The sequence below is a fragment of the Dipodomys spectabilis genome, unplaced genomic scaffold, assembly GCF_019054845.1.
Source record: "Dipodomys spectabilis isolate Male_0828 unplaced genomic scaffold, ASM1905484v1 ptg000145l, whole genome shotgun sequence".
Lineage (NCBI taxonomy): Eukaryota > Metazoa > Chordata > Mammalia > Rodentia > Heteromyidae > Dipodomys > Dipodomys spectabilis.
Window position 1 is genome coordinate 17659311 of NW_024870822.1, and position 25151 is coordinate 17684461.

A 25151-nucleotide genomic window follows, 5' to 3' on the forward strand; every position below is an offset into this window, starting at 1 on the left:
AAACCAGAAGTGACACTGTGGCGTAGTGGTAGAGTGTTAGCCTTGAGTCAAAGAGCCGAGAGACAGCATCCAGGCCTAGAGTTCAAGCCCACGACTGACAAAAAAAAAATAGATTAAAATGAAGAAGTTTCATTGTGTCATACTATTAACATAGAAATACTACTGAACATTTATATCTAAATTTCAAGAAAAGGATTAAAATTTATGAGTCAAATTTTATACAGAAAGATGCTGGAGGGGGTGCGGCCAGAAGGGAGCCCTACTGCATTGTTGGTGGGAATGTAAACTTGTTCAACCACTTTGGAAAGCATTATGGAGGTTCCTCAGAAGACTCCACATAGAGCTCCCCTATGACCCAGCAATCCCACTTTGGGCATTTACCCAAATGGTCACAAACAAGATCATCCTAAAGCTACCAGTACAACTATGATTATTGCAGCATTATTTACCATAGCTAAGATATGGAACCAACTCAGATGCCCCTCAGTAGATGAATGGATCAAGAAAATGTGGTATATATACATAGTGGAATTCTATGACATTGCCCTATTTGTAAGGAAATGGAAAGACTTGGAAAAAATTATATTAAGTGAAGTGAGCCAGGCCCAAAGAAACAAATATAAGTAAATTACTAATAAACTTAAGTGTCTGTTGTTATTTTATGTAAACTGAATGACTGTCATGAAAGATTATGACACATGCAAAGAATCAAAAGAATATGACCCATGGCCAAGGAAACAGCCACAAAAGCAAATTTAGAGACAGCCCAAATAGAATTATTCCACAAAAACCTTTTTAAGTGATTCTAGTAAAATTATTAATAGAAAAGATGGACAGGTAAAAAGAGGTAGGAGAATTTCAACAGGAGTAAAAACTATGGAAACAAATGCTGGAAGGAAAAACATGATCATATAAGATGATGTTAAGCGAAATGAACCCTAAGATAGGAATACAGTAGTTTTTTCTTTCTTGCTATTGTTTCTTATTTATAATGCACCATGTGATTTTTTTTGCTTCTTTGTATGTTCCTCCCCCACGGTATAAATAACTCCTGTTTTCACATTATTTGATGTCAGTGCCCTGCATCTTGTATATACACTTATCTAATTTGGGGAGGGGAAGGGAAAAAACCAAAATGCTAACTAGGGATACAGGTTGACCCATTGTAACAATGAGATGCACAAGACACTATGTTGAAAAACGAAGTTTACAAGTTGGGTGGGGGAGTGTAGTTGTGGAAGTGGGAAGGAAGGGACGATAGGGAAAAAACAAAGAAGAAGGTAGCAATGCTTGATAGGAAATGTACTCATTACCTTGCTCATGTAACTGTAACCCCTCTGTGCAGTATTTTTACAATAAAAAATGTATTAAAATTTTTATAGAGAAGTGTAGGAGTTTGAATGAGCCTTTTCCCCCATTGTTGTGAACTCAGGCCCTGGGTACTATCCCTGAGCTTTTTTGCTCAAGGTTACCTAGCAGTCTACCACTTTGAGCCACAGTGCCACTTTTGGTTTTCTGGTGGTTAATTGGAAATAAGAGTCTTAGACTTTCCTGCTCTGGCTGACTTTGAACCACGATCCTCAGTTCTCAGCCTCCTAAGTAGTTAGGGTTATAGCCACCAGTGCCAAGCTGGAATGAGTCTTACACAGTCACTTTACTTACAGTATTTGTGAAATTGTTGATAGTGAAATGCCTAATCAAAGTTGTAATACAACTAAAATAAGAAGAACTGAAGCTGGGCACTCACACCTGTAATCCTAACTATTCAGAGGGCTGAGATCTAAGAATCACAGGAAAGTCCATGACACTCTTTTCTCCAATTAACCATCAAAAAGCTGGAAGTAGAGTGTCCGCATTGAGTACAAAAGCTCAGGGACAATGCCAAGGCCCTGAGTTCAAGCCCCAGTATTGGCACAAAAAAGAACAACTACTACTACTATCAATTCCTGGTTTATTTATAAATTGAATTTCTGCAACGCTTTAGACTTAAGAATGTTTTTCACCCCTCTGTACATCACCATGACAATAAAATTAAAGAACTTGAAAAAATAAAAAAAGAATGTTTTTCATTGTGGGAGGGGAAGGGAAAGGAAAACTGGGAGAGTGAGCGAAAGGGTAACATTGTCCAAAAAGAAACATACTCTACCTGACTTATGTAACTATAACCTCTCTGTAGATCACCTTTATAATAACAATAATTTTTGTTGTTGCTGGTCATAGGGAATAACAATAATTTTTGTTGTTGTTAGTTGTGGGACTTGAACTTAGGGTCTGGGTACTGTCTCTGAGCTTTTTCATCTCAAGATTTGTGCTCTACCACTTTGAGCCACAACTCCTGGTTTTCTGGTAGTTAACTGGAGATAAGAGTCTCATAGACTTTCCTGCCTGGGCTGGCTTGAACCTGTGATCCTCAGATCTTCAGCAGCCTGAGTAGTTAAGATTATAGGCATGAGCCACCAGCACCCTGCTAAACATTTTTTTTTAACAATGTTTATCAAATAGAATAACAAAGCTGATTTCTAACAAAATCTTCAAAGAATGTCAGTTTCTAACTACTGAGATAAGAACTCTTACAACAAAATGAGTTTTTATTGAAGAACTATGAAAACAGTTATTACATGGCAGTTGGCTGATTATTTAAGCCAAGTAATACTTTTATAATACACAGTGGACTAGTGCTAAGCTTTAATAAGTAATATTGTCTTTAAATTATATTTTTCATATTCCTTGTAGTTGAGAAAGCAGTTATTTTATAATGGTTATTATAATGTGAGATGGAGAGTATAGTAATATAGCTTATTCATTTTATAAATAAAAGGTTAGGACTTGTGATTTTGATCTCCTAAGTTAGCTCTAGCTTGGAGAATATAACTTCATTATATCAGCAATATTTATATTCCTTGAAACACATAATTTATCCATAAATAAATCTATACATGTCAATTAGTCCTGAGTATATATTGAGCTTGCCTCATTTTCAGAGATCTGAAAATAGTAAATTAGTTAACTGATTAAAAATTACTCTTGGAGCCGGGCGCCGGTGGCTCATGCCTGTAATCCTAGCTACTCAGGAGGCTGAGATCTGAGAATCGTGGTTCAAAGCCAGCCCGGGCAGGAAAGACAGTGATTACTATCTCCAATAAACCACTAGAAAACCGGAAGTGGCGCTGTAGCTCAAGTGGTAGAGCGCTCACCTTGAGCTGAAGAGGGACAGCGCCCAGGCCCAGAGTTCAAGCCCCATGACCGACAAAAAAAAAAAAAAATTACTCTTGGAGGCAGGCACTTTTGGCTAAGACATGTAATCAGGGCTACTCAAGAGGCTAAAAGCCAAAAGATCTCAGTTCAAGGCCCACTCAGGAAGAAAAGTTCATGAGACTCCATCTCTAAATAATCAGGGATGGAGGTGTGGCCCAAGTGGTAGAGGGCTAGATGAGCAAGCAAACTGAATGGGTATAGGGCCCTGAATAGACACAACTAGACACAACTGCAGATTGGAGCGAGAGGTTCTAAAACTAGCCTTGGGTTTATGTCTTGCTAGAAGGACACATAAAACTTACTGAAAGTTAGTATGTTCATAGCTATTGTTCATTACAGAGAAAGGTTACAGATTAGAATTAGTCAAGGAAGGGAGTAGACTGCAACCCAAAAGGGCTCCAAATGTGGAGGTTTTTTATATTCTCTCCTCTTGGAGTAAGGTTATATTACTCTCCTGGCACAAATGTATATGTGCATGCATATGAACTATTGCTGACCAGGGAAGCTTGCCTGAGCTTTAATGGACAGATTTTTGTTGTTGTTGTTTAATTGCAGTATCATTACATAGGCACCATTGATTGGTACATCATCCATGAGGCTAAACTAAGTCTTTTGAGTTCAGACTGACTGAGTGATGGGAAATCCCCACCTCTATCACATGGTTAGTCTTTCTGTAAGGCCAGTCTCTCCCTAAACACTGACACTCCTATCAAGTATGACATAGATGACTTCCCTGGGCAAAGGCAAGACTTAATTTTTGGGCAAAACTAAATTCGTGTGTGTGTGTGTGTGTGTGTGTGTGTGTGTGTGTGTGTGTGTGTGTGTGTGTGTGTGTGTGTGTGTGTGTGTGTGTGTTTGTGTGTGTTTGTCTTGCCCATGCTGGGGCTTGAACTTAGGCCTTGTGCTGTCACTTAGCTTTTTTCACCTCAAGGCTGGCATTCTACCACTTCAGTTCCACTTCTTGCTTTTTGCTGATTAACTGGAAATAAGAGTTGCAAATTTATCTGCCAGGGATCTCAACCTCTTAAATAGCTAGGATTACTTTTATAAACTACCAGTGTCCTGAAGGTGGGGCTAAATTCTTTATACAGACTATAAAACCAGGTGTGGGAATATGGCTTGCCTTGCATGCATGAAGCTCTGGGTTCGATTCCTCAGTACTGCATAAACAGAAAGGCTGGAAGTAGTGCTATGGCTCAAGTGGTAGAATGCTAGCCTTGAGCAAAAGAAGCTCAGGGATAGTGCCAAGACCCTGAATTCAAGCCCCAGGAGAGGCAAAATAATAATAATAATACCTTGCTGAAGAGAAAATCATGATTCTGCCCCAAAGTTTATTTTGTTTGTGGGCTGGCAAGAGAACCCCTCACCCCAAAGTATTTTGATCCACTGGTGAAGTGAATCAAACTAGAGACAACAAATCAGATTAAAAAGTCAGGCTTACTCAAGTTAGCCATCTCATAGAATAAAAAATATAAACTTGGTTTCTTTAGGAATAATTGGTTTGACTCTAACTTCACATATATTAATAAGAAATGAAACCATTTCTTCAAGTGGTCATTTAATCTTCATTAATCAGTGAGCCTGTAAGGTTGGTTCTCAGTGTTTTTATCATGCTTAGGCTTCACTGAGCTTTTTAGGTTGCTTTGGTTGATGTCATTCTTCACCTGTGGAAATTTCTTGGCTGTTTTCCCTTCACATATATCTTCTGTCCTATTTTTCTGTCCTGTCTTTGTTGGACTCTCTTCATGTGTGTGTAGGGGGCGGGGGGATGGGGGGGAGAGACGAGGGTGTTGTGCACGTGCACCCCAGATCTGGCGCTTAAACTCAAGGCATGGGTGCTGCCCAAGTTTTTTTGCTCAAGTCTAGCACTCTACCTCTTGATCCACAGCTCCATTTTAAGTTGAACTTTTCTGCCTGGACTGACTTCAAACCATGATCCCCAGATCTCAGCCTCCTGAGTAGCTAGGATTACACGAGTGAATCATCAATGTCCTGCCCTTGAATTCTAAAGTACATGTTACATTAGACCACTTGAAATTGGCCCACCAAACTCATATATGATATTCTGCCCACTCCTCTGCCTTGTCTCTGTCAGTTTGAGTATTTTTTGTTGATATAATTTCATGTTTGCAAGTCCTTCCTGTCTATGCCTGTCGTCTGTCTGTCTGTCTGTCTTTAATTTAGGTACTAAGTTTGAACTCAGGGTCTTGAGTTAGGTACATGGACATTTTACCACTTGAGGCATGTCCCCAACACTTTTTTTTCTTGTAGCTGTTTTTCAGGGTCTCAGGTTTTTGCCAGGCTGGCCTGGGGTTAGAGGTTTGCATCAGTGCCCAGCTTTGGGTTTGGTTTTGTTTTGTTTTGGACAAGGTCTCCTTTGTAGCCCAAGTTCTCTTTGATCTAGAGATCATCCTGCCTCAAGTATGAACCACTGTGCCCAGTTCTTCATCCTGAAATACTTTTCTGCTTGTCCTGGACATATACTAGTTAATGCAAATAAGGGAAACCATAGGACCTATGGGATCTGAACACTGAAATTATCATAGAGACTTGTATTTTTCAGTATAGCTCTCAGCCTTTTGGGGCCCTGGAAGTTTTCCTTGTTCCTTTGTCCTGCTTCTTGTCTGTGTCTCTCAGATAAGCCTTGTGGTCTTTATCCTTGCCTCTGGGTGGCTGCTGTTTTTATCCCATGAAGACCTGAAATACATTGGAGGGCCTTTTCTGCTTTATCTCAAACTTTCAGTAGGTGAAAGGTTAGAAAGCCTGGAATTTCTTTTTGCTCACCTGCCAGCCCTCCTTGGATGATGACTGTCTCCTGGGGGCCCGAATACCTCTATGGGATCTCTTTGAGCCTTCTGGGTAGTACATTTAGGTAAAACCTGTGAGAATTGTTGGATGGTTGCAGATCTTGTCCTTCCCTCCCTTCTCCCTCCCTCCCTCTCTCTTATTCATTCTTTCATTCTTTGCCACTACTAGGGTTTGGACTGAAAGCTTTTTACTTGCTTGACTTGCTTATTCTCTCAACTAGGGCTCTGCCACTTGAGACATACTCTTCCAGCTAGGCTACACTTCCAGCTTGTGTGTGTGTGTGTGTGTGTGTGTGTGTGTGTGTGTGTGTGTGTGTGTGTGTACTGGGACTTGAACACTTAGCTTTTTTTGCTCTTGGCTAGTAACACTTCCAGTACAGCTTTTTCTTGCTGCTAAATTGAAGATAGAGAGTCTCAAGGACTTTTCTACCTAGACTGGCTTTGAGCCATGATCCTCCAAACCTTAGCCACTGGTGCTGGGTCAGGTACTAGGATTTGAACTCAGAATCTTAGATTTGCTAGGTAGGTACTCTTCCATTTGAGCCATACCTCTTGCCCTTTTGGTGATTAGGATCTCAGTTTTCACCTAGGCTAGCCTACACTGAGATCTGCCTATTTGATGCTTCTAGATATATCTACTTGTCATAGCTGCATCTGGCTTTTTTCTACATACCCAACCTGGTGTTTTTGTTTTTGTTTTTAACCTCTTTTTTTCCTCTTTTTTACCCAGCTGGAATGGAACCATAATGCTTTAGATCTTAGCCATTTACATGGCTGGGATGACAGGTATGTGCCACTGTCCCCAGCTATTGGTTGAGATAGGGTTGCATGAAATTTTTGCTCTGCTGACTTTGATCTGTGATCCTCCTAGTCTCTGCTTCTGGAGTAACTAGGATTACAAATGTAAACCACTGACATTCAACCTTGTAGATTTTATTAACTGATTCATAGTGCTTAAACATAAAAGAAAGTTCCAATTTTTTATGAATAAAATTATTTAAGGATCTTAAAAAGAACTTTTGGGGCTGGGAAGGTGGCTTAGTGGTAGAATGCTTGCCTTGCATGCATGAGGCCCTGGGTTCGATTCCTCAGCACCACATAAGCAAAAAGAAAAAAGCCGGAAGTGGCTCTGTGGCTCAAGTGGTAGAGTGCTAGCCTTGAGCTGAAGAGCTGAGGGACAGCACCCAGGCCCAGAGTTCAGGCCCCATGACCGGACCCCAAAAAAAAAAGAAAAAAAAAAAAAGAACTTTTGGTTTATAATGATTGATTTAACTTCAGATAATCAGTTGAAGTATGGTCAAAACTGTATGTGATGAATTTAGGCATAATATTACCTTTGAAATATTGTTGCTTCTTACAGTCTTAACATTTTTGTCTAATTCTAAAGTATGTTATATATTTTAATATTTCTAGAATATTATAAACCCAAATCAGTTTTTCACATATTTTGATTAAATAGTATTTCCTATTTGTTTGCGTAGTAATCTGATGCTTTCCTTGTTAATTGGTCTTTGAGCAATTTAACAAATAGCAGAAGTACCACCATTTTGACTTGCTATTTGGATAATGGCAAGCTGTATCTGAACTCCAGAAAATATGTGATTAGTACTTAAGTTATTTCAGTTCAAGAATTCAGGGTTGGGAAGTTGGCTCAGTGGTAGAGTGCTTGCCTCGTATGCATGAAGCCCTAGGTTTGATTCCTCAGCAACACATAAACGGAAAAAAGCTGGAAATGGCGTTGTGGCTCAAGTGGTAAGGCGCTAGCCTTTTTTTTTTTTTTTTTTTTTGGTCGGTCATGGGGCTTGAACTCTGGGCCTGGGCGCTGTCCCTCAGCTCTTCAGCTCAAGGCGAGCGCTCTACCACTTGAGCTACAGTGCCACTTCCGGTTTTCTGGTGGTTTATTGGAGATAGGAGTCTCACGGTCTCTCCTGCCCGGGCTGGCTTTGAACCGCAATCCTCAGATCTCAGCCTCCTGAGTAGCTAGGATTACAGGCGTGAGTCACCAGCGCCCGGCTCAGGCGCTAGCCTTGATAGAGCTGAGGGACAGCGCCCAGGCCCAGAGTTCATTCTCCACGACCGACAAAAACAAAAAAAGAATTCACTGAGAAATCCACTGGTTAATGGTAGTCATTGTGACAGCTGAAATCAAAGCTTCTCTTAAGTTTACTTGCTATGCCAGTTTTTGTTAGGTCAAGAAATAGGGCCTGTGCATCTTCCTGAACTCAACAGAATATATGATATTCATTTAGGTTTCACTGCTGTTCATTTTATTTAATAGTGTATTTTTGGTCAGTGAATTCAAATCTTAAGTAATGTGGGGTAGGTTTCAAGCAAAATCAGTTGTGTTTAGAAAATCTAATTAAGTGTTATGTTTATTTTTATGTATAGGTCTTGATTATTTGGAAACTACAAGAAAAAATAAGATTAGGGAAAGGCTTGTCTTTTTAGTGGACATGGCTCAGATATCTAACAACAGTGGATTTAAACAGTGTTCACCTTCTTCACATCTGGAACCAACAAGAACAAAAGATGTGGACAAAGAAGAAGCATTGCAGATGGAAGCAGAAGCTTTAGCAAAACTACAAAAGGATAGACAAGTGACTGAATATCAGAGGGGCTATGAATTGTCAAGCAGCACCAGACAAAGAGCACAAGTTTTTAACAAACAGGATTATGATCTCATGGTGTTTCCTGAGTCAGATTCCCCCAAAGGAACAGCAGACATTGACATAGAAAAACTTACCCCAGCTGAACTTGAGAAACTATTGCTGGATGACAGTTTTGAGACTAGGAAAACACCTGTTTTGCCTGTTACTCCTGTTCCTGTTCTGAGCCCTTCCTTTTCAGCACAGTTCTATCTTAGGCCCACAATTCAAAGAGGACAGTGGCCACCTGGCTTATCGGGGCCTTCTTATACTTTACCTTCTATTTATCCTTCAACTTACAGTAAGCAGGCTGCATTCCAGAACGGCTTCAACCCAAGAATGCCTCCTTTTCCATCTACAGAACCTATATATTTGAGACTTCCAGGACAGTCTCCTTATTTTTCATATCCTTTGACACCTGCTACACCCTTTCATCCACAAGGAGGCTTACCAGTCTGTCGGCCAGTAGTTAGTCCTGATATGGCAAAACTATTTGACAAAATAGCTAGTACATCAGAATTTTTAAAAAATGGGAAAGCAAGGACTGATTTGGAAATAACAAATTCAAAAGCTACAGTCAGCAATCTACAGGCATCTCCAAAGTCTGGGGATATTAGTAAATTTGACTGGTTAGACTTGGATCCTCTAAGTAAGCCTAAGGTAGACAATGTGGAAGTAGTAGATCATGATGAAGAGAAAAATTTTCCACGTTTACTAGCTGAAGATCCTTGGGATGCTGTTCTTCTTGAAGAGAGATCACCATCAAGTTGTCACCTGGAAAGAAAGGTGAATGGAAAATCCCTTTCTGGGGCAACTGTAATGAGAAGCCAATCTTTAAATATTCGAACAACTCAGCTTACAAAAGCACAGGGCCAAATGACTCAGGTACAATCTTTCTTTACTAATTTTTCAAACTTAGTAATAAATTCTAGAGTTCATATTTCTTTCTTAGGAAAAATGATGTTTATGTTTATTTTGAATCTTGTTTTCACTTTGTTTTCAAGGGTGCTTTGGTTCTTTGTATGGCAAAGGAGTAAATGTAATTATGTCACTTGAAAATAGTTTAGTTTTATCTTTTCTAACATAAGTTTATTATTTTTGCTGCACTGAGGTTTTTAACTTGACCTTATGCTTATTTGGCTGGTGCTCTACCACTTGAATCACATTTCCATCCAGGATTTTTTTTTATTGTGAAAATACCGTACAGAGGGGTTACAATTACATGGGCAAGATGATGAGTACGTTTCTTACCAAGCATTGTTGCCTTCTCCTTTGTTTCCCCTTCCCATCCCTTCCCATCTCTACCCCCCCCTCCCTTCCTCCCCCCCATCCAGGATTTTTGCTGGTTATTTTAGAGATGGAGACTTGTGGACTTCTTTGCAAGGGCTGGCTTCCTCCAGATCCTCAACCTAAGTATCTAGATTGCATGTGTGAGCCAGTACATAGCTAATAAAGTCTTTTTTTGGGGGGGAGGGTCTGGTCGTGGGGCCTGAACTCTGGGCCTGGGCGCTGTCCCTCAGCTTTTCAGCTCAAGGCTAGCACTCTACCACTTGAGCCACAGCGCCACTTCTGGCTTTTTTTTTCCTGCTTATGTGGTGCTGAGGAATCGAACCCAGGGCCTCATGCATGCAAGGCAAGCACTCTACCACTGAGCCACCTTCCCAGCCCCTAATAAAATCTTTTTAATCAACAATTTGGCTTAATTTTTCAAGACAAATAGGAATTTTGATTCTAACTCCATTATAGAAATTTTCACATCTTTTGTTTTTAGTTCTGGATAGATGGAGAGATGGAATGGATGAAGGAATGAGATGCTATGGGATGCATGGATGGTTATAAAAATAATCCCTGAGAAACAGGAGAAAAGCTATTTAAAGGACTCTTTAAATACCCATGATTGATTAAGGTGAAGAACAATAGCTTATAAGCTGTTGCTGAGTTCTTGTAGTTGTACTATCTGAAAAAATTAGCTCAGGGTAGGTGAAATAGGATGTCTTCCATCAGAAGAAAGTCAGCATGGTCAGACTTTACCTTTCTAAACATACCATCACAAATTTGTGTTTTCTTCTTAATAATGTCTGTTTATGCCTTGTTCTGACTTTAGTATGAATTATATCACAAAGCTAATTATTTAGACATTGGGAGTAAATTTGTATCTAGGAGAAAAGAACAAATGTAGTGAGTTAGTGGTGATCATTTCCTGAAGTATTTAAAAGGAGAAATGAGTCCATTAGCCAAGAATTATCCTCCGAGTGAAGTTGGTAGTTCTATGAATTAGTTTTTGAGGAGCCACCAAACTATTTTTTTTCTTTTCTTTTTTTTTTGGGGGGGGGCTCCAGACATGGGGCCTGAACTCTGGGCCTGGGTGCTGTCCCTCAGCTTTTCAGCTCAAGGCTAGCGCTCTACCACTTGAGCCACAGCGCCACTTCCGGCTTTTTTCTTTTTGCTTATGTGGTACTGAGGAATCGAATCTAGGGCTCATGCATGCAAGGCAAGCGCTCTACCACTGAGCCACCTTCCCAGCCCCCCCACCAAACTATTTTTTATACTGACTGTATCATTTTACATTCCTGTCAAAATGTACTAAAGGACAGATTCTTCTGTATTTTTCCAACACTTGACATTTTTGATATTTTAAATTGATGTTGAATATTTTTTATGTTTATTTGTTGTTATTTGATGCCATACCAGTGATCAAACCATGGTCTTTTCATACTTAGCAAGCACTCTACCACAAGCTACTCTCTCAGCACCCTATTTTTCCATGTATTTTGTTAGTTTTGTTTTGTTTCTTTTTTTTTGGGGGGGGGGGGGGAGGGTCCAATCGTGGAGCCTGAACTCTGGGCCTGGGCACTGTCCCTCAGCTCTTCAGCTCAAGGCTAGTGCTCTACCACTTGAGCCACAGCGCCACTTCTGGCTTTTTTCTTTTTGCTTATGTGGTGCTGAGGAATTGAACCCAGGGCCTCATGCATGCAAGGCAAGCGCTCTACCACTGAGCCACCTTCCCAGCCCCTTGTTTTGTTTCTTGAGGCAAGATGTCTTGTAACTCATGTAACTCACTTTATAACCCAGGATGAACTTGGCTTCAGTATTTAGCCTGGGATTACAAGCATGAGCCACTATGCCTAGATTTTTTTTTACATATCTCTTTTGGAGAAATGTCTATTTAATCTTTTATCCATTTAAAAAAGTGGGTTGTTTTTAGCAGCTTTATTTATAGTAGCCAAAAAGCGAGAACTGGTAAAATGTGATATATCCACAGAAAGGAATATTCACTCGTAGCAAGTAATGAAATCCTGATACTTTCAGCTTCCTGGACCAGTCTTGAAAGCGTGCTGAGTTAAACCAGACACAAAAGAGCTTTGATAAAAGGGAATGTATTAAATGATTGCAATATATGAAATGTTCATAAGAGGCAAATATGTATAAAAAGGAAGCAGATTAGTGTTGCCAGGGGTTGAACTAGTATGGGGGAGGGGAGTTGCATAATAGGTACAGAATTTCTTTTTGAGGTAATAAAAAAAATGCTCTGAAATTAAATAGTGGTTGTTGTTGCAAAAAATCAAGAATATAATGAAAACTACTGAGTTATGCATTTTTAAACAGTTAATATGGTGACTTTCATCTCAATTAGCAATAAATAAAAGCCGGGCGCTGGTGGCTCACGCCTGTAATCCTAGCCACACAGGAGTCTGAGCTCTGAGGATCACGGTTCAAAGCCAGCCCAGGCAAGAAAGTCTGTGAGACTCTTATCTCCAGTGGACCACCAAAAAACTGGAAGTGGTGTTGTGGCTCAAGTGGTAGAGCACTAGCCTTGAGCTGAATTGCTGAGGAACAGCGCCCAGGCCCAGAGGTCAAGCCCTAAGACTGACAAAAAGTAAAATAAGTAGATAGATAGATAGATAGATAGATAGATAGATAGATAGATAGATAGCTGCATCGATAGATAGAAGGGTTGGGAATGTGGCTTAGTGGTAGAGTGCTTGCCTTGCATGCATGAAGCCCTGGGTTTTATTCCTCAGTACCATATAAGTAGAAAAAGCCGGTAGTGACACTGTGGTAGAGTGCTAGCCTTGAACAAAAGAAGCTCTCAGGGGCAGTTACCAGGCCCTGACTTCAAGCCCTAGGACTGGGGAAAAAAAAAATGTAAAAAGCATTCATCTCTGTGATCCTGTATTGGATAGGGACCTGGTCTTTGAATTCATATTTGCATCAATATTCTAAGAGAGAAAGTATCTCTTCATTCCCATAAGGGTCTCGTTCTCTATATCTTTATTTTTGTTGGCATTATTGGGGTTTGAAGTCAGTGGTTTGTACTTACTAGGCAAGAGCTCTACTACTTGAGCCCTGTTTCTACCCCCATCCCTGTAGGCCTCCTTTTTTTTTTTTTTTTTTTGTCAGTTGTAGGCCTGAACTCTGGGCCCAGGTGCTGTCCCTGAGCTCTTCAGCTCAAAGTGATATTCTACCACTTGAGCCACAGCACCACTTCCAGCTTTTTCTGATTATGTGGTGCTGAGGAATCGAACCCAGGGCCTCATGCATAGAAGGCAAGCATTCAACCACTGAGCCACCTTCCCCCCCCTTTTCTTTTTAATAGATTATAAATGACAGAAATTAATTCTGTAAGGAGTTAGGACTCATTAGCTGTTGGCAGTTATTTGGGAAGGGCAGCTCCATAGAACCTAGAGGCATTGGAGCTGTGGAAAGTTGAACTGAAAAGGCAGCTTCTACATCTGATCCATTCATTCCCCCCCCAATTCCTTGTCCCCCGTTTCCTTCCCCCCACCACCCCAAATAGTAGGGATAGAGGCCCTGAGTATCCAGGCCACCAAAATAAGGTCCAAATCAAATCCATGCTTTCACAACTCTACAATGTATATATTACAGGTTCTACACATAGATTATTTCAAAGGTAATACAAATGTTCATAAATGTTCTAATTTTGAGAAGTCTTTTTTTTTTTGGTTGGTCATGGGGCTTGAACTCTGGGCCTGGGCACTCTCCCTGTGCTCTTCAGCTCAAGGCTAGCACTCTAACACTTGAGCCACAGCACCACTTTCAGCTTTTCCTGTTTATGTGGTGCTGAGGAATCGAACCCAGGGCCTTATGCATGCAAGGCAAGCACTCTACCACTGAGCCACCTTCCCAGCCCCTCTTTATTCATTTATAGAAACATAAGCTCAGAAAAGCTGAGATTACCATTCCAGGTATACTGCAGCTAACTTTTTAAAAATTTAATTTTTCAACTGATACTGTATGTTTATGGGATACCATATGATGATGGCTTTTTCTGGTGCATGTGATACTTTAATACTTTGCTGGGTATCCCAAGCTGGCCTGCATTTTCTGTGTAGCCCAGGCTGGCTACAAACTTTGAATCTTTGTGCCTCTACTCCTTGAGTGCTAGGATTATGGGTGTGTACCACCCTGTCAGGCACCATTTGATGTTTTGATGCGTGTGTGTGTGTGTGTGTGTGTGTGTGTGTGTGATTAAACTAGATTAAGCGTAATTATCATCTTAAATGTTTATTACTGTGAAAACGTTGAAAATGCATTTTTCTAGCTTTTTTTTTTTTTTTTTTTGGTCAGTTGTGGGACTTGAACTCTGGGCGGGGGTGGTGTCTGTGAGCTCTTCAGCTCAAGTCCAGCACTCTACCACTTGAGCCACAGTGCCACTTCTGGTTTTCTGGTGGTTAATTGGAGATAAGAATCTCATGGACATTCTTGCGTGGGCTGACTTTGAACCATGATCCTGAGATCTCAGCCTATTGAGTAGCTGGGATTACAGGCATGGGCCACTGTTACCTGGCTTTTCTAGCTTTTTGAAATATACAGTACATTATTATTTATACTAACTTTACTATAAATGGTATACTAGAACTTATCCCTGTCTAACTATAATTTAGTACCCATTACTTCCAGCCCTTGTTAAGATGCAATTATTGTCTTAAATTGAAATTTCTGTATAGACAGGATGTCTGCTGTTTAAAAGATGTAAGACTGAGACTCAGAAGCTAAGAGCTTATATGATTTTTATCTGTTGTATATATTCAGACTGAATTTTTTTTTCTTTTAAAAGAAGTTGTTGACATTTGAGACTTCATAAGAATCCTACAAGGCCAGAACAGCCCAGTCCTGTATGCGTGTGTATGTGTTTGTATACTGTGTATGCCAGTATTGGGGCTTGACTCAGGACCTCCTACTCTATATTGTATTTTTCACTCAAGGCTGGTGGTGCTGTACCACTTGAGCCACACCTCCACTTCTGACTTTTTCATGGATAATTGGGGATAAGAATCTCAGAGACTTTTCTACCCTGTTGGGCTTTGAACCATGATCCTCAGATCTCAGCCTCTAGAGTAGTTAGGATTACAGCTGTGAGCCATCCGCACCCTGTCCATTCTATTTCTTTAGTTAAGGAAAGTAAGATGTAAAGAAGTGAAGGAATGAGTGTTGCTATTTTGGTATAATACATATATTGCAGTTAAGGGAACTCTTAAATTGTAGAGATGTATATTTATGAATTTACAAATGAAATATACTAAAATTGCTTGTTGCATTAATAAAAGTAAATGAAGTGTGGAGGGAGGTTTATTGATGAGACCTGATTGATTATATGGTGATGATTGTTGAAGACGAGATATATGAGTAATCATTGTATTATTCTACTTTTATGTGTTTGAGAATTTCTATAACAAATTACCACCCAAAGAGAAGGCCACAGAACTTTTTGTCAGAAGTAATAAGTTCCTTATCCTAAATGATATTCAATCATGAGTCAAAAAGGTTTTTTTCTAAATTTAGTTATTTGTCACAGTGTCTTTCAAAGTTTAGATTTGAGGAGGAAGTGAGGAGAGAGTTTGGAATTTGAGGGGAAAGATAGTCAGTTTCCTTAAAACTTCCCCTAAGTGATCTTAGTGCAGCCAATCTGCTACTCTCTTAAACTGGCATTTGAAATCTCTTGACTAAATAAAAATTTTCTCATACCTCAGGAGCTATGAAGTTGGGAATGTAGGAAGAAAAATAGCAGAGTAAAAATAGAGTACCCTGGGAACAATTCTTTTCAGTCTGATACCCATTGCTTAGGTTGCTGATGCTTTTATTGCAAAACTCAACTTCCTTTCCCTGCTGCCCCCTTTAGACTAGTCACTTCCAGCTAAACACATTATGTTCCACACCCTTTCCTTTGGTGGGTGGGGATGTGATACCCACAAACATCTTCCTGCATACATCCTCTCCTGTTCATTTTAAATACCTTTCATAGTACTTTCTTGATATTTTCCTTATTTGAGGTGACTACCCAAATTATCTTATAGGAGTAACAATGATAGATAGTTCCCTTAAAGATAAAATTTTCTCCTAGCACGATCCGGTTAATCAATCCACATGGTTGACACAAAGACCTGCTTTTTTTGTGTTTTTTTTTTTTTTGGGTCCGGTCATGGGGCCTAAACTCTGGGCCTGGGTGCTGTCCCTCAGCTCTTCAGCCCAAGGCTAGCACTCTACCACTTGAGCCACAGCGCCACTTCTGGCTTTTTTCTTATGTGGTGCTGAGGAATCGAACCCAGGGCCTCGAGCATGCAAGGCAAGTGTTCTACCACTGAGCCACATTCCCAGCCAAGACCTGCTTTTTTTGAACTCTTGGAATTAAGTAGACTGCTGGGGAGGATTAGTTTTAGAAGCATGTTCTGAGCTTTTTCCTTAAAATATCATGATGATTAAAGAGTAAGGACTGGGAAGGTAGCTTAGTGGTAGTGCTTTGCCTCACATGCATGAGGCCCTGGGTTCAATTCCTCAGCACCACATAAGCAGAAAAAGCCAGAAGTGGCGCTGTGGCCCAACTGATAGAGTACTAGCCTTGAGCTGAAGAGCTGAGGGACAGCACCCAGGCCCAGCGTACAAGCCCCACGATTGGACCCCCCCCAAAAAAAAAATTGTGGCTAGAAATTGGGGCTGTTATCAACTGCTTAACTAATAATACATTGTCTGAATTGGAGTAGCTTGAGCTACCTGCCCAAGTCTTAAATGAATCTCTAACTGCAACATACCTGATGAAGCATATAATTGTAAATTATTCCATTATACTCCTGTTAAAATAATTATATTCAAGTACCACAAGCTAAGAAGGGCCATCATAAAGCTATAGTGTTCCTTCAGAGATTGTAATCTTTGGGATCTAGAAGTTATGTCATTAAAAGAACCTTTGAAAAACATTTGCCTGAAGATGAGAATATTAATTTTTTTTTTTTTTTGTCAGTCATGGGGCTTGAACTCTGGGCCTGGGCACTGTCCCTGAGCCCTTCAGCTCAAGGGGCAGGCTCCACCGCTTGAACCACAGCACCATTTATGATTTTCTGGTGGTTTATTGGAGATAAGAGTCTCACAGTCTTTCCTGCCCAGGCTGGCTTTGAACCGAAATCCTTAGATCTCAGCTTCCTGTGTAGCTAGGATTATAGGCATGAGCCACCAGCCCCTGGCTGAGAATAATAATTTTATGTAAGTTATTTTCTGGATTTGAGTTTCTTCATCTATGAAATGGTTAGAATTGATGAGGTCTCTTTATTACATTTAAAGTTTGGAAATTTGCTATGTTAAAGAAGTGATTTTTTTTTTTTTTTTTTTTTTTTTGCCGGGTACCAGTGGCTCACACCTGTAATCCTAGGTACTCAGGAGACTGAGATCTCAGGATCGCAGTTCAAAGCCAGCCTGGGCAGGAAAGTCCATGAAACTCTTTATCTCCAGTAAACCACCAGAAAACCGGAAGTGGCGCTGTGACTCAAGTGGTAGAGCACTAGCCTTGAGCTGAAGAGTTGGGAGACAGTGCCCAAGCCCAGAGTTCAAGCCCCACGACTGACCCAAAAAAAAAAAAGTGAATTTTTTGGATAAGTTTTGGATTTTTGGATAATTTCCTTGGGGGTCAAATCCAGGCTTTGCACTTGCTAGGCAAGTGCTCTACCAATGAGCTATTTCCTTAGCCATGGTTTTGTAATTTCAACATAGATTTTCAAATCAATTTTTAGAATGGGATAACTTGAAAAGTGTTGTATTCTTGTGAAAAAGGATAAAATACTGATATGCTGAAGTTTTTAGTATATTAAATATCCTACATATATTTTGTGGTATTTTAGATAATAGTTTGTGCTAGGTTTTTATCATGCCCAGTGCTTGATATTCAAAGCTAAAACATATTTTGTAGAAAAGCTTAAAAATTAAGCAAATCGGGGCTGGGAAGGTGGCTCAGTGGTAGAGCGCTTGCCTTGCATGCCTGAGGCTCTGGGTTCGATTCTTCAGCACCACATAAGCAAAAAGAAAAAAGCCGGAAGTGGCACTGTGGCTCAAGTGGTAGAGCACTAGCCTTGAGCTGAAGAGCTGAGGGTCAGCACCCAGGCCCAGAGTTCAGGCCCATGACCCGACCCCCCCAAAAAAAAAAAAAATTAAGCAAATCATATTTGTCTTTTTGGAATTGAGAAACTCACTTTAGTGACAGTTTTGAAATTAAAGTTCCCAAAAGTACATGACCACTAGGGAAGAAAATTCAAGGAGTCAGGTTTGATAGCTAAACTTCATGGAAACTTAAAAATCATTTCAAAATGGATACTATTAGATTGTAAACAGATTTATTGGATAGACATTTAATAGAAATTTATTATATACCAGTTACAAAAGAGAAAATATTTATATTAAAAGTTCTAAGCCCTTTGAATGCTAAAATTTAATTTTGTTTGTTTACAAGAAAACTGGTTTATATAAACCAAAGGGAAGAGATAAAGAGAAGACTAATAGTATTTAAGGTTGACTTTAGAAATCTTTGGCGTTGGGGCTGGGAAGGTGGCTCAATGGTAGAGTGCTTCCCTTCCATGCATGAGGCCCTGGGTTCAATTCCTTAGCATCACATAAGCAGAAAAAGCTGGAAGTGGCACTGTGGCTCAAATAGTAGAGTGCTAGCCTTGAGCTGAAGAGCTTAGGGACGATGCCCAGGCCCAGAATTTAGGCTCCATGACCACCACCACCACCAACAAAAATCTTTGACATGATTAACAGGAGTGGAGCTTAAAATTTTTCACATATTACTCATCCCTATTTATTTAGTTCATAATTTTTGTTGGTAAATAATTCTTCTGTGCCTATTCTTTGTACTTTACTTCACTGTCCATTTCCAGTCAGAAATATGCTCTGTGGTAAAGAACTCAAAAAGAACTTGCACTCAGCAAGATTACTTCCTATTTCCTTCTAGTGTTTTTTTTTTAATTGTTGTTTTTGTTAATATAATCTAAACACTTCAGAATTTTGTGACCAAAACTCAGAAAAGAAACTATTTAAAACTGTCTTCTGGCTATTTAAGTTTAAATCAGACTTTTAGGTCATAGTTCAGCTCTTTGTGTTTCCCTCAGCTACTATCTTCTGTTGGTAGAAACATTTCTGTTGAGAGATGTGCTCTTTCACCGATCCTAATGGAGGCTGTCAATTAGCCAAGGGAGAAATTCTCCTGTACAAAGTTACAGACATTGGATGATCCCCAAATCTGTATTTTTATTTTTTGGAAAGAATTTCTAGAAGAGAATGTTTCTGGAATAGAAAAATTTAAAATATTGATTTAAATATCTACCTAAACTTCTAAACATGTTTATTAGAAAACTAAACATCTTCCCCTACAAACCTCTCTTTTTCATTTTGTATTGGCTAATGGCATTATTGCCAATTACTTTACTGATTATTGTGGGTCTATTTTATTCATTAGAAATATGTTTGAGCCGGGCGCTGGTGGCTCACGCCTGTAATCCTAGCTACTCAGGAGGCTGAGATCTGAGGATCGCGGTTCAAAGCCAGCCCGGGCAAGAGAGACCCTGAGACTCCTATCTTCAATAAACCACCAGAAAACCGGAAGTGGCGCTGTAGCTCAAGTGGTAGAGCGCTCGCCTTGAGCTGAAGAGCTGAGGGACAGCGCCCAAGCCCAGAGTTCAAGCCCCACGACCGACCAAAAAAAAAAAAATATGTTTGAAGGTATACAAATACAGATCTTATTTGTGAGTATTACAAATACCATTTGCAGACCTCATCTTCAAAGAACTTGGGCCAGAATGGGTAGATAAGATGTGAATATGAAAAAACTGTAATACAAAATATAAAGCCTTGAATGCCACATAAGAAAAGTTTGTGTAATGCAGAAAAGTGGTGACTTGATGCTAGTTGTTTGAAGGTTAGGGTGCAGTGGGGGAATATTTTGTAGGAATAAATGTAAAACATTTTCTCTACAGAGTAGAGAAGAGCAAAAACGAAAATAGTCAAGTATTATGGCACACACCAGTAATCCCAGCACTTGGAGTGAAGCTAGCAGGAGGATTGAGTTCAAGGCCAAGCTGGGCTACAAAAAAAATGAGAGCCTGGTGATGATGTTAATGTCTCATGAAAATAATTTGCAAGTTGTCTAAATTTTACCCTTTGTGGACTAAATATTCCAATTAGCTTGTTTTGGTTTTGGTTTATCAATACTAAGATTGAACCTAGGGCCTTTAGCATTCTAGGCAAGTGCTGTACAACTAACTACATCTCTAGCCATTTGAGTGAACCTTCTAAATTCTGTTATTACTTTGATGAATGACTGATTGTTACAAACTATTTCTGTGTCTATTGCAACTCAGTTTTCTTGAAAGGATATAATTCCAAATAATTGACAAAAATGCACATTTTTATTTGAAAAATTAGAACTACTAAGGAGATTCAAAATCTATTTTAAATTAAGTAAAACATGAAAAATGAAGTTCTTTTTGAAAATATGATCTGTGAAGCAAAGGAGGTTTCTTACAGTATTGCTTCCACAAAGGCCACAGTGTTCTCATTATATTTCTAGGTTTTTTGCATTTGCTTTTTGCCTTTACTCAGGGAGCCTTTTTGTTTGTTTGTTTAAGAAGTAGAGTGGCATAGTGAATAAGCATTCGACACTGGAACCAGGCTGTCAGCGTTAAAAATCCTTACTCTCCTATTAGCTGTGTTGCCTGTATAACCTCCTGAAATGAAGGTTATAAAACCTGATTATAAGCCGGGTGCTGGTGGCTCACGCCTGTAATCTAACTACTCAGGTGGCTGAGATCTGAGGATCACGGTTCAAAGCCAGCCCAGGCAGGAAAGTCTGTGAGACTCTTCAATAAAACCACTAGAAAATCGGAGGTGGCGCAGTGGCGGAAGAGTGCTCACCTTAAGCTGAAGAGCGTAGGGACAGTGCCTAAGCCCAGAGTTCAAGCCCCATGACTGACCAAAAAAAAGAAAAAAAGACCTGGTTATATGGCTTCTGAAGGAAAAAAATGTATATAAGTATGCTATGTGTATGTGTGTGTGTGTGTGTATGTGTATGCCTATACATATGCCTATAAATTTCTTATAGAAGAGCATGACACATAATAAATGTTTACTGATTGGTAGGTTTATTGGTTGATTGATTTAATGCCCATACTGAGGCTTGGACTCGTGCTCTTTTTTTTTTTGGTTGGTCGTGGGGCCTGAACTCTGGGCCTCGGCACTGTCCCTCAGCCCTAGCTCAAGGCTAGCGCTCTACCACTTGAACCACAACCACACACACACAATCACACCATGTGAACACACTCATACCTATGTTGGCACAACTAACACTAACACTTTCTAGAACCGAGAGATAAAATACAGTCTCAGGAAAGCCAGTGTCATTGGATATCAGGTAATCAGTGCATTACTTGAAATAATCAGTATTACTGAAACCATATCAATGTATGAGCACTTTCATTCTTTAGAGTAGTATAGTCCATTTTGCTACCATGTTGGGGTTTTTCTGTACCCTTTGTCTTATATATGCGTATCATCCATGGAAGGGAAAGGGAATCACAGAAACAACAGGACAAAGGATGAACTAATGCAACAATGATACTCATTAGACATTATGTTGGAAATGAACTATACAGCTTAGGAAGGAGGGGAGTGGGGGGGGGGGTAGAAAATGAGGGAGGGGGTAACTGTTTAAAAAGAGATGTACTCATTACCTTACTTGTAACTGTAACCCCCATGTTCATCACCTGTACAATTTTTTTTTTTTTTTTGCTAGTTGTGGGGCCTGAACTCTGGGCCTGGGTGCTGTCCCTCAGCTTTTCAGCTCAAGGCTAGCACTCTATCAGTTGGGCCACAGCACCACTTCTGGCTTTTTCTGCTTATGTGGTGCTGAGGAATTGAACCCAGGGCCTCATGCATGTGAGGCAACCACTCTACCACTAAGCCACTTTCTTAGTCCTTACTCTTTAATCCTCATGATATTTTAAGGAAAAAGCTTAGAACATGCTTCTAAAACTAATCCTGCCCAGCAGTCTACTTAATTCCTAGAGTTCGAAAAAAGCAGATCTTTGTATCAACCATGTAGACTGATTAACTGGATCGTGCTAGGAGAAAGTTTTATCTTTAAGATGGTGCTGAGAAATCAAACCCAGGGCCTCATGCATGTAAGGTAAGCCCTCTCCACTGAACTCCTTCCCATCAAGCACTCTACCACTGAACCACCTTCCCAGCCCTAAATTTTTTTTTTTTTTTTAAGAATGGATGCACATTTTACAGTGCTTAACAGGTGAAAGAGTGATTGATGACTTAGAAATTATGAAGACATTTCCCTTTAAATAATATTTTGTTGGTTGAGTGAAAATGTCTACATCCTCTTAATACTATTATAATTGTAGCCTGTCTTGACTAGAAATGAATGCCCCCAAAGAATTCCTATCTGCAATGAGAAAGCCAGAGCCCCAGAGTTTTAGGCTTGAAAATATTGAAGACTATAGTGTTCGGTGCAAAATGCAGGTGGACATTTAACTATATAAGCTTTTTGTTGTTGTGGGTTTTTGTTTTTGTTTTTTGTTTGGTTGTGGGGTCTGAACTCAGGGCCTGGGCACTGTCCCTCAGCTCTGTGCTCTGGGCTATCACTCTACCACTTGAGCCACAGCGCCACTTCTGGCTTTTTCTGCTTATGTGGTGCTGAGGAATCAAACCTAGGGCCTCATGCATGCAAGGCAAGCCCTCTACCACTGAACTCCTTCCCATCCCTGTATTTTTATAAGGACTTGTTTTTGCTTTAGCTAGGGCTTTGGCTCAAGAATTACATTAATTTTGTGAATCTGACAGCATAATTCTTTTTTTCCTAGGAGCTCTGATATTTTTAGTTGTGATATTGTAGAACTCTTGGTATGTCCCACCATCTTCAAAATGTATATATTACTTTCTAGCAGAAAGGACTCTGCCACTTTTTTTTTTTTTTTTTTTTTTTTGGGGGTCCGGTCGTGGGGCCTGAACTCTGGGCCTTAGCTCTGTCCCTCAGCTCTTCAGCTCAAGGCTAGCGCTCTACCACTTGAGCCACAGCCCCACTTCCGGCTTTTCTTTTCTGCTTATGTGGTGCTGAGGAATCGAACCCAGGGCCTCAGGCATGCAAGGCAAGCGCTCTACCACTGAGCCACCTTCCCAGCCCCTGACTCTGCCACTTTTTAAAAGAAGAAAGCTAGTAAAGTAATTGCCTTAAGTTTTTAGTTTAATCAAAATCTTTTTTTTTTTTTTTGGGTCCAGTCGTGGGCCTGAACTCAGCCTGGGCGCTGTCCCTCAGCTCTTCAGCTCAAGGCTAGCGCTCTACCACTTGAGCCATAGCGCCACTTCCGGCTTTTTTTTAAATTTTTTTCTGCTTATGTGGTGCTGAGGAATCGAGCCCAGGGCCTCATGCATGCAAGGCAAGCGCTCTACCACTGATCCACCTTCCCAGTCCTCAAAATCTTCTTGTAAGTTATTTTCATTGAAATTTCAATACACTGTGTTCTTATTCGCTTAGGGATTGTGTGTTGTGTCTGTGTGTGAGTGTGATAGGTTCTCTCTATAAGTAGCCTAGGTTGACCTCGAACTTGGAGTATTTTTTGTCAGTCTCTCAAGTACTGGAATTAACAGACCTGTGCTACCACACCTTGACCATAGTTAACTATTAAACAAATATCAGGATGTTTTTATACGTTGATTAACATGGAATATATGACTGTTTACTCAAAACCCAGTCTCTTACCTAAAGTACTACAGTTTTCTTGGAATAGTGGGGGTGGGGGGGTTGAACTTGAATATATAGATCTCGACTTAAAACAGTAGGTATTCTTTTCATTTCATTCAGTAGTTAATTTACTGAAACATTCATTTCAGAAATATTTGAATGGAAGGTCTTCAGCATTCTTTTTGTTGTTGTTTGTGGGGCTTGAACTCTGGGCCTGGGTGCTGTCTCTGAGCGCTTTCCCACTTGAGCCATAGCACCACTTCCAGTTTTCTGGTGGTTAGTTGGAGATAAGAGTCTCACGGACTTTACTGCCCGGGCTGGCTTTGAACCGTGATCCTCAGATCTCAGCCTCCTGAGTAGCTAGGATTATAGGCATGAGCCACCAGCGCCCGGCAAGCATTCATTCTTACTGACCAATATAGCATTCTTTCTAATTTTGAACAAGCAAACTCAATAAAGTTAAAATAAGGCTTTGTTGGTATACTTTTAGAAAGATAGAAATCTGGGTTGGGAATGTGGCTCAGTGGTAGAGTGCTTGCCTGGCATTCATGAAACCTAGGGTTTGATTCCTCAGTAACATAAACAGAAAAATCCAGAAGTGGTGCTGTGGCTCAAGTGCTAGCTAGCCTTGAGCAAAAGAAGCTCAGGGGCAGTGCCCAGGCCTGAGTTCAAGCCCCATGACTGGCAAAAAAAAAAAAAAGATAGAAATTGATTATTTAAAACTATTATTTAGTAAGGCATCAGTGGTTCATGTCTATAATCCTAGTTAGATCTGAGGATCACAGCCTAGCCTGAGCAGGAGAGTTCAATAGAGACTTATTTCCAGCTAACAAAAAGGTAAAAGTAGAACGGTAGCTAAGTAGTACAGTGCTTCAGAAAAGCTTAAGTACAGTGTATATGCCCTGAGTTTAGGCTTCTGGAGCAGAACAACAAAAAGCTTCACTGGTGGCTCACACCTATAATTCTAGCTACTCAGGAGGCTGAATTCTAAGGATTTAAGTCAGCCCTGACAGAAAAGTACATGAGACTCTCATTTTCAGTTAACCAGCAAAAAACTGAAAGTGGAGATGTATGTGGCTTAAGTATAAACTACCAGCTTGAGCAGAGAAAGTCAAGAGAGAGTATAAGAACCTGAGTTCAGGGGGCTGGGAAGATGGCTCAGTGGTAGAGCGCTTGCCTTGCATGCCTGAGGCCCTGGGATCTATTCCGCAGCACCACATAAAAAAAAAGAAAAAAGCCGGAAGTGGTGCTGTGGCTCAAGTGGTAGAGCGCTAGCCTTGAGCTGAAGAGCTGAGGGACAGCACCCAGGCCCAGAGTTCAGGCCCCACAACTAGACCAAAAAAAAGAAAAAGAAAAATAACCTGAGTTCAGGGGCTGGGAAGGTGGATCAGTTGTAGAGTGCTTGCCTTGCATGCTTGA

At 40.3% G+C, this 25151-nt stretch overlaps 1 protein-coding gene across 2 annotated transcripts in view; it reads left to right on the forward strand.

The window, feature by feature from the left end:
• Positions 1 to 25151, forward strand: part of Pik3c2a (phosphatidylinositol-4-phosphate 3-kinase catalytic subunit type 2 alpha) — a 105843-nt gene that overhangs the window by 11877 nt on the left and 68815 nt on the right. For both annotated transcript variants that reach the window (XM_042691321.1, XM_042691319.1), the window contains exon 2: positions 8451 to 9592. In XM_042691321.1, coding sequence (XP_042547255.1) covers positions 8516 to 9592 — 1077 coding nt within the window. In that variant the 5' untranslated portion in view covers positions 8451 to 8515. The remainder of the gene's footprint in view (positions 1 to 8450; positions 9593 to 25151) is intronic.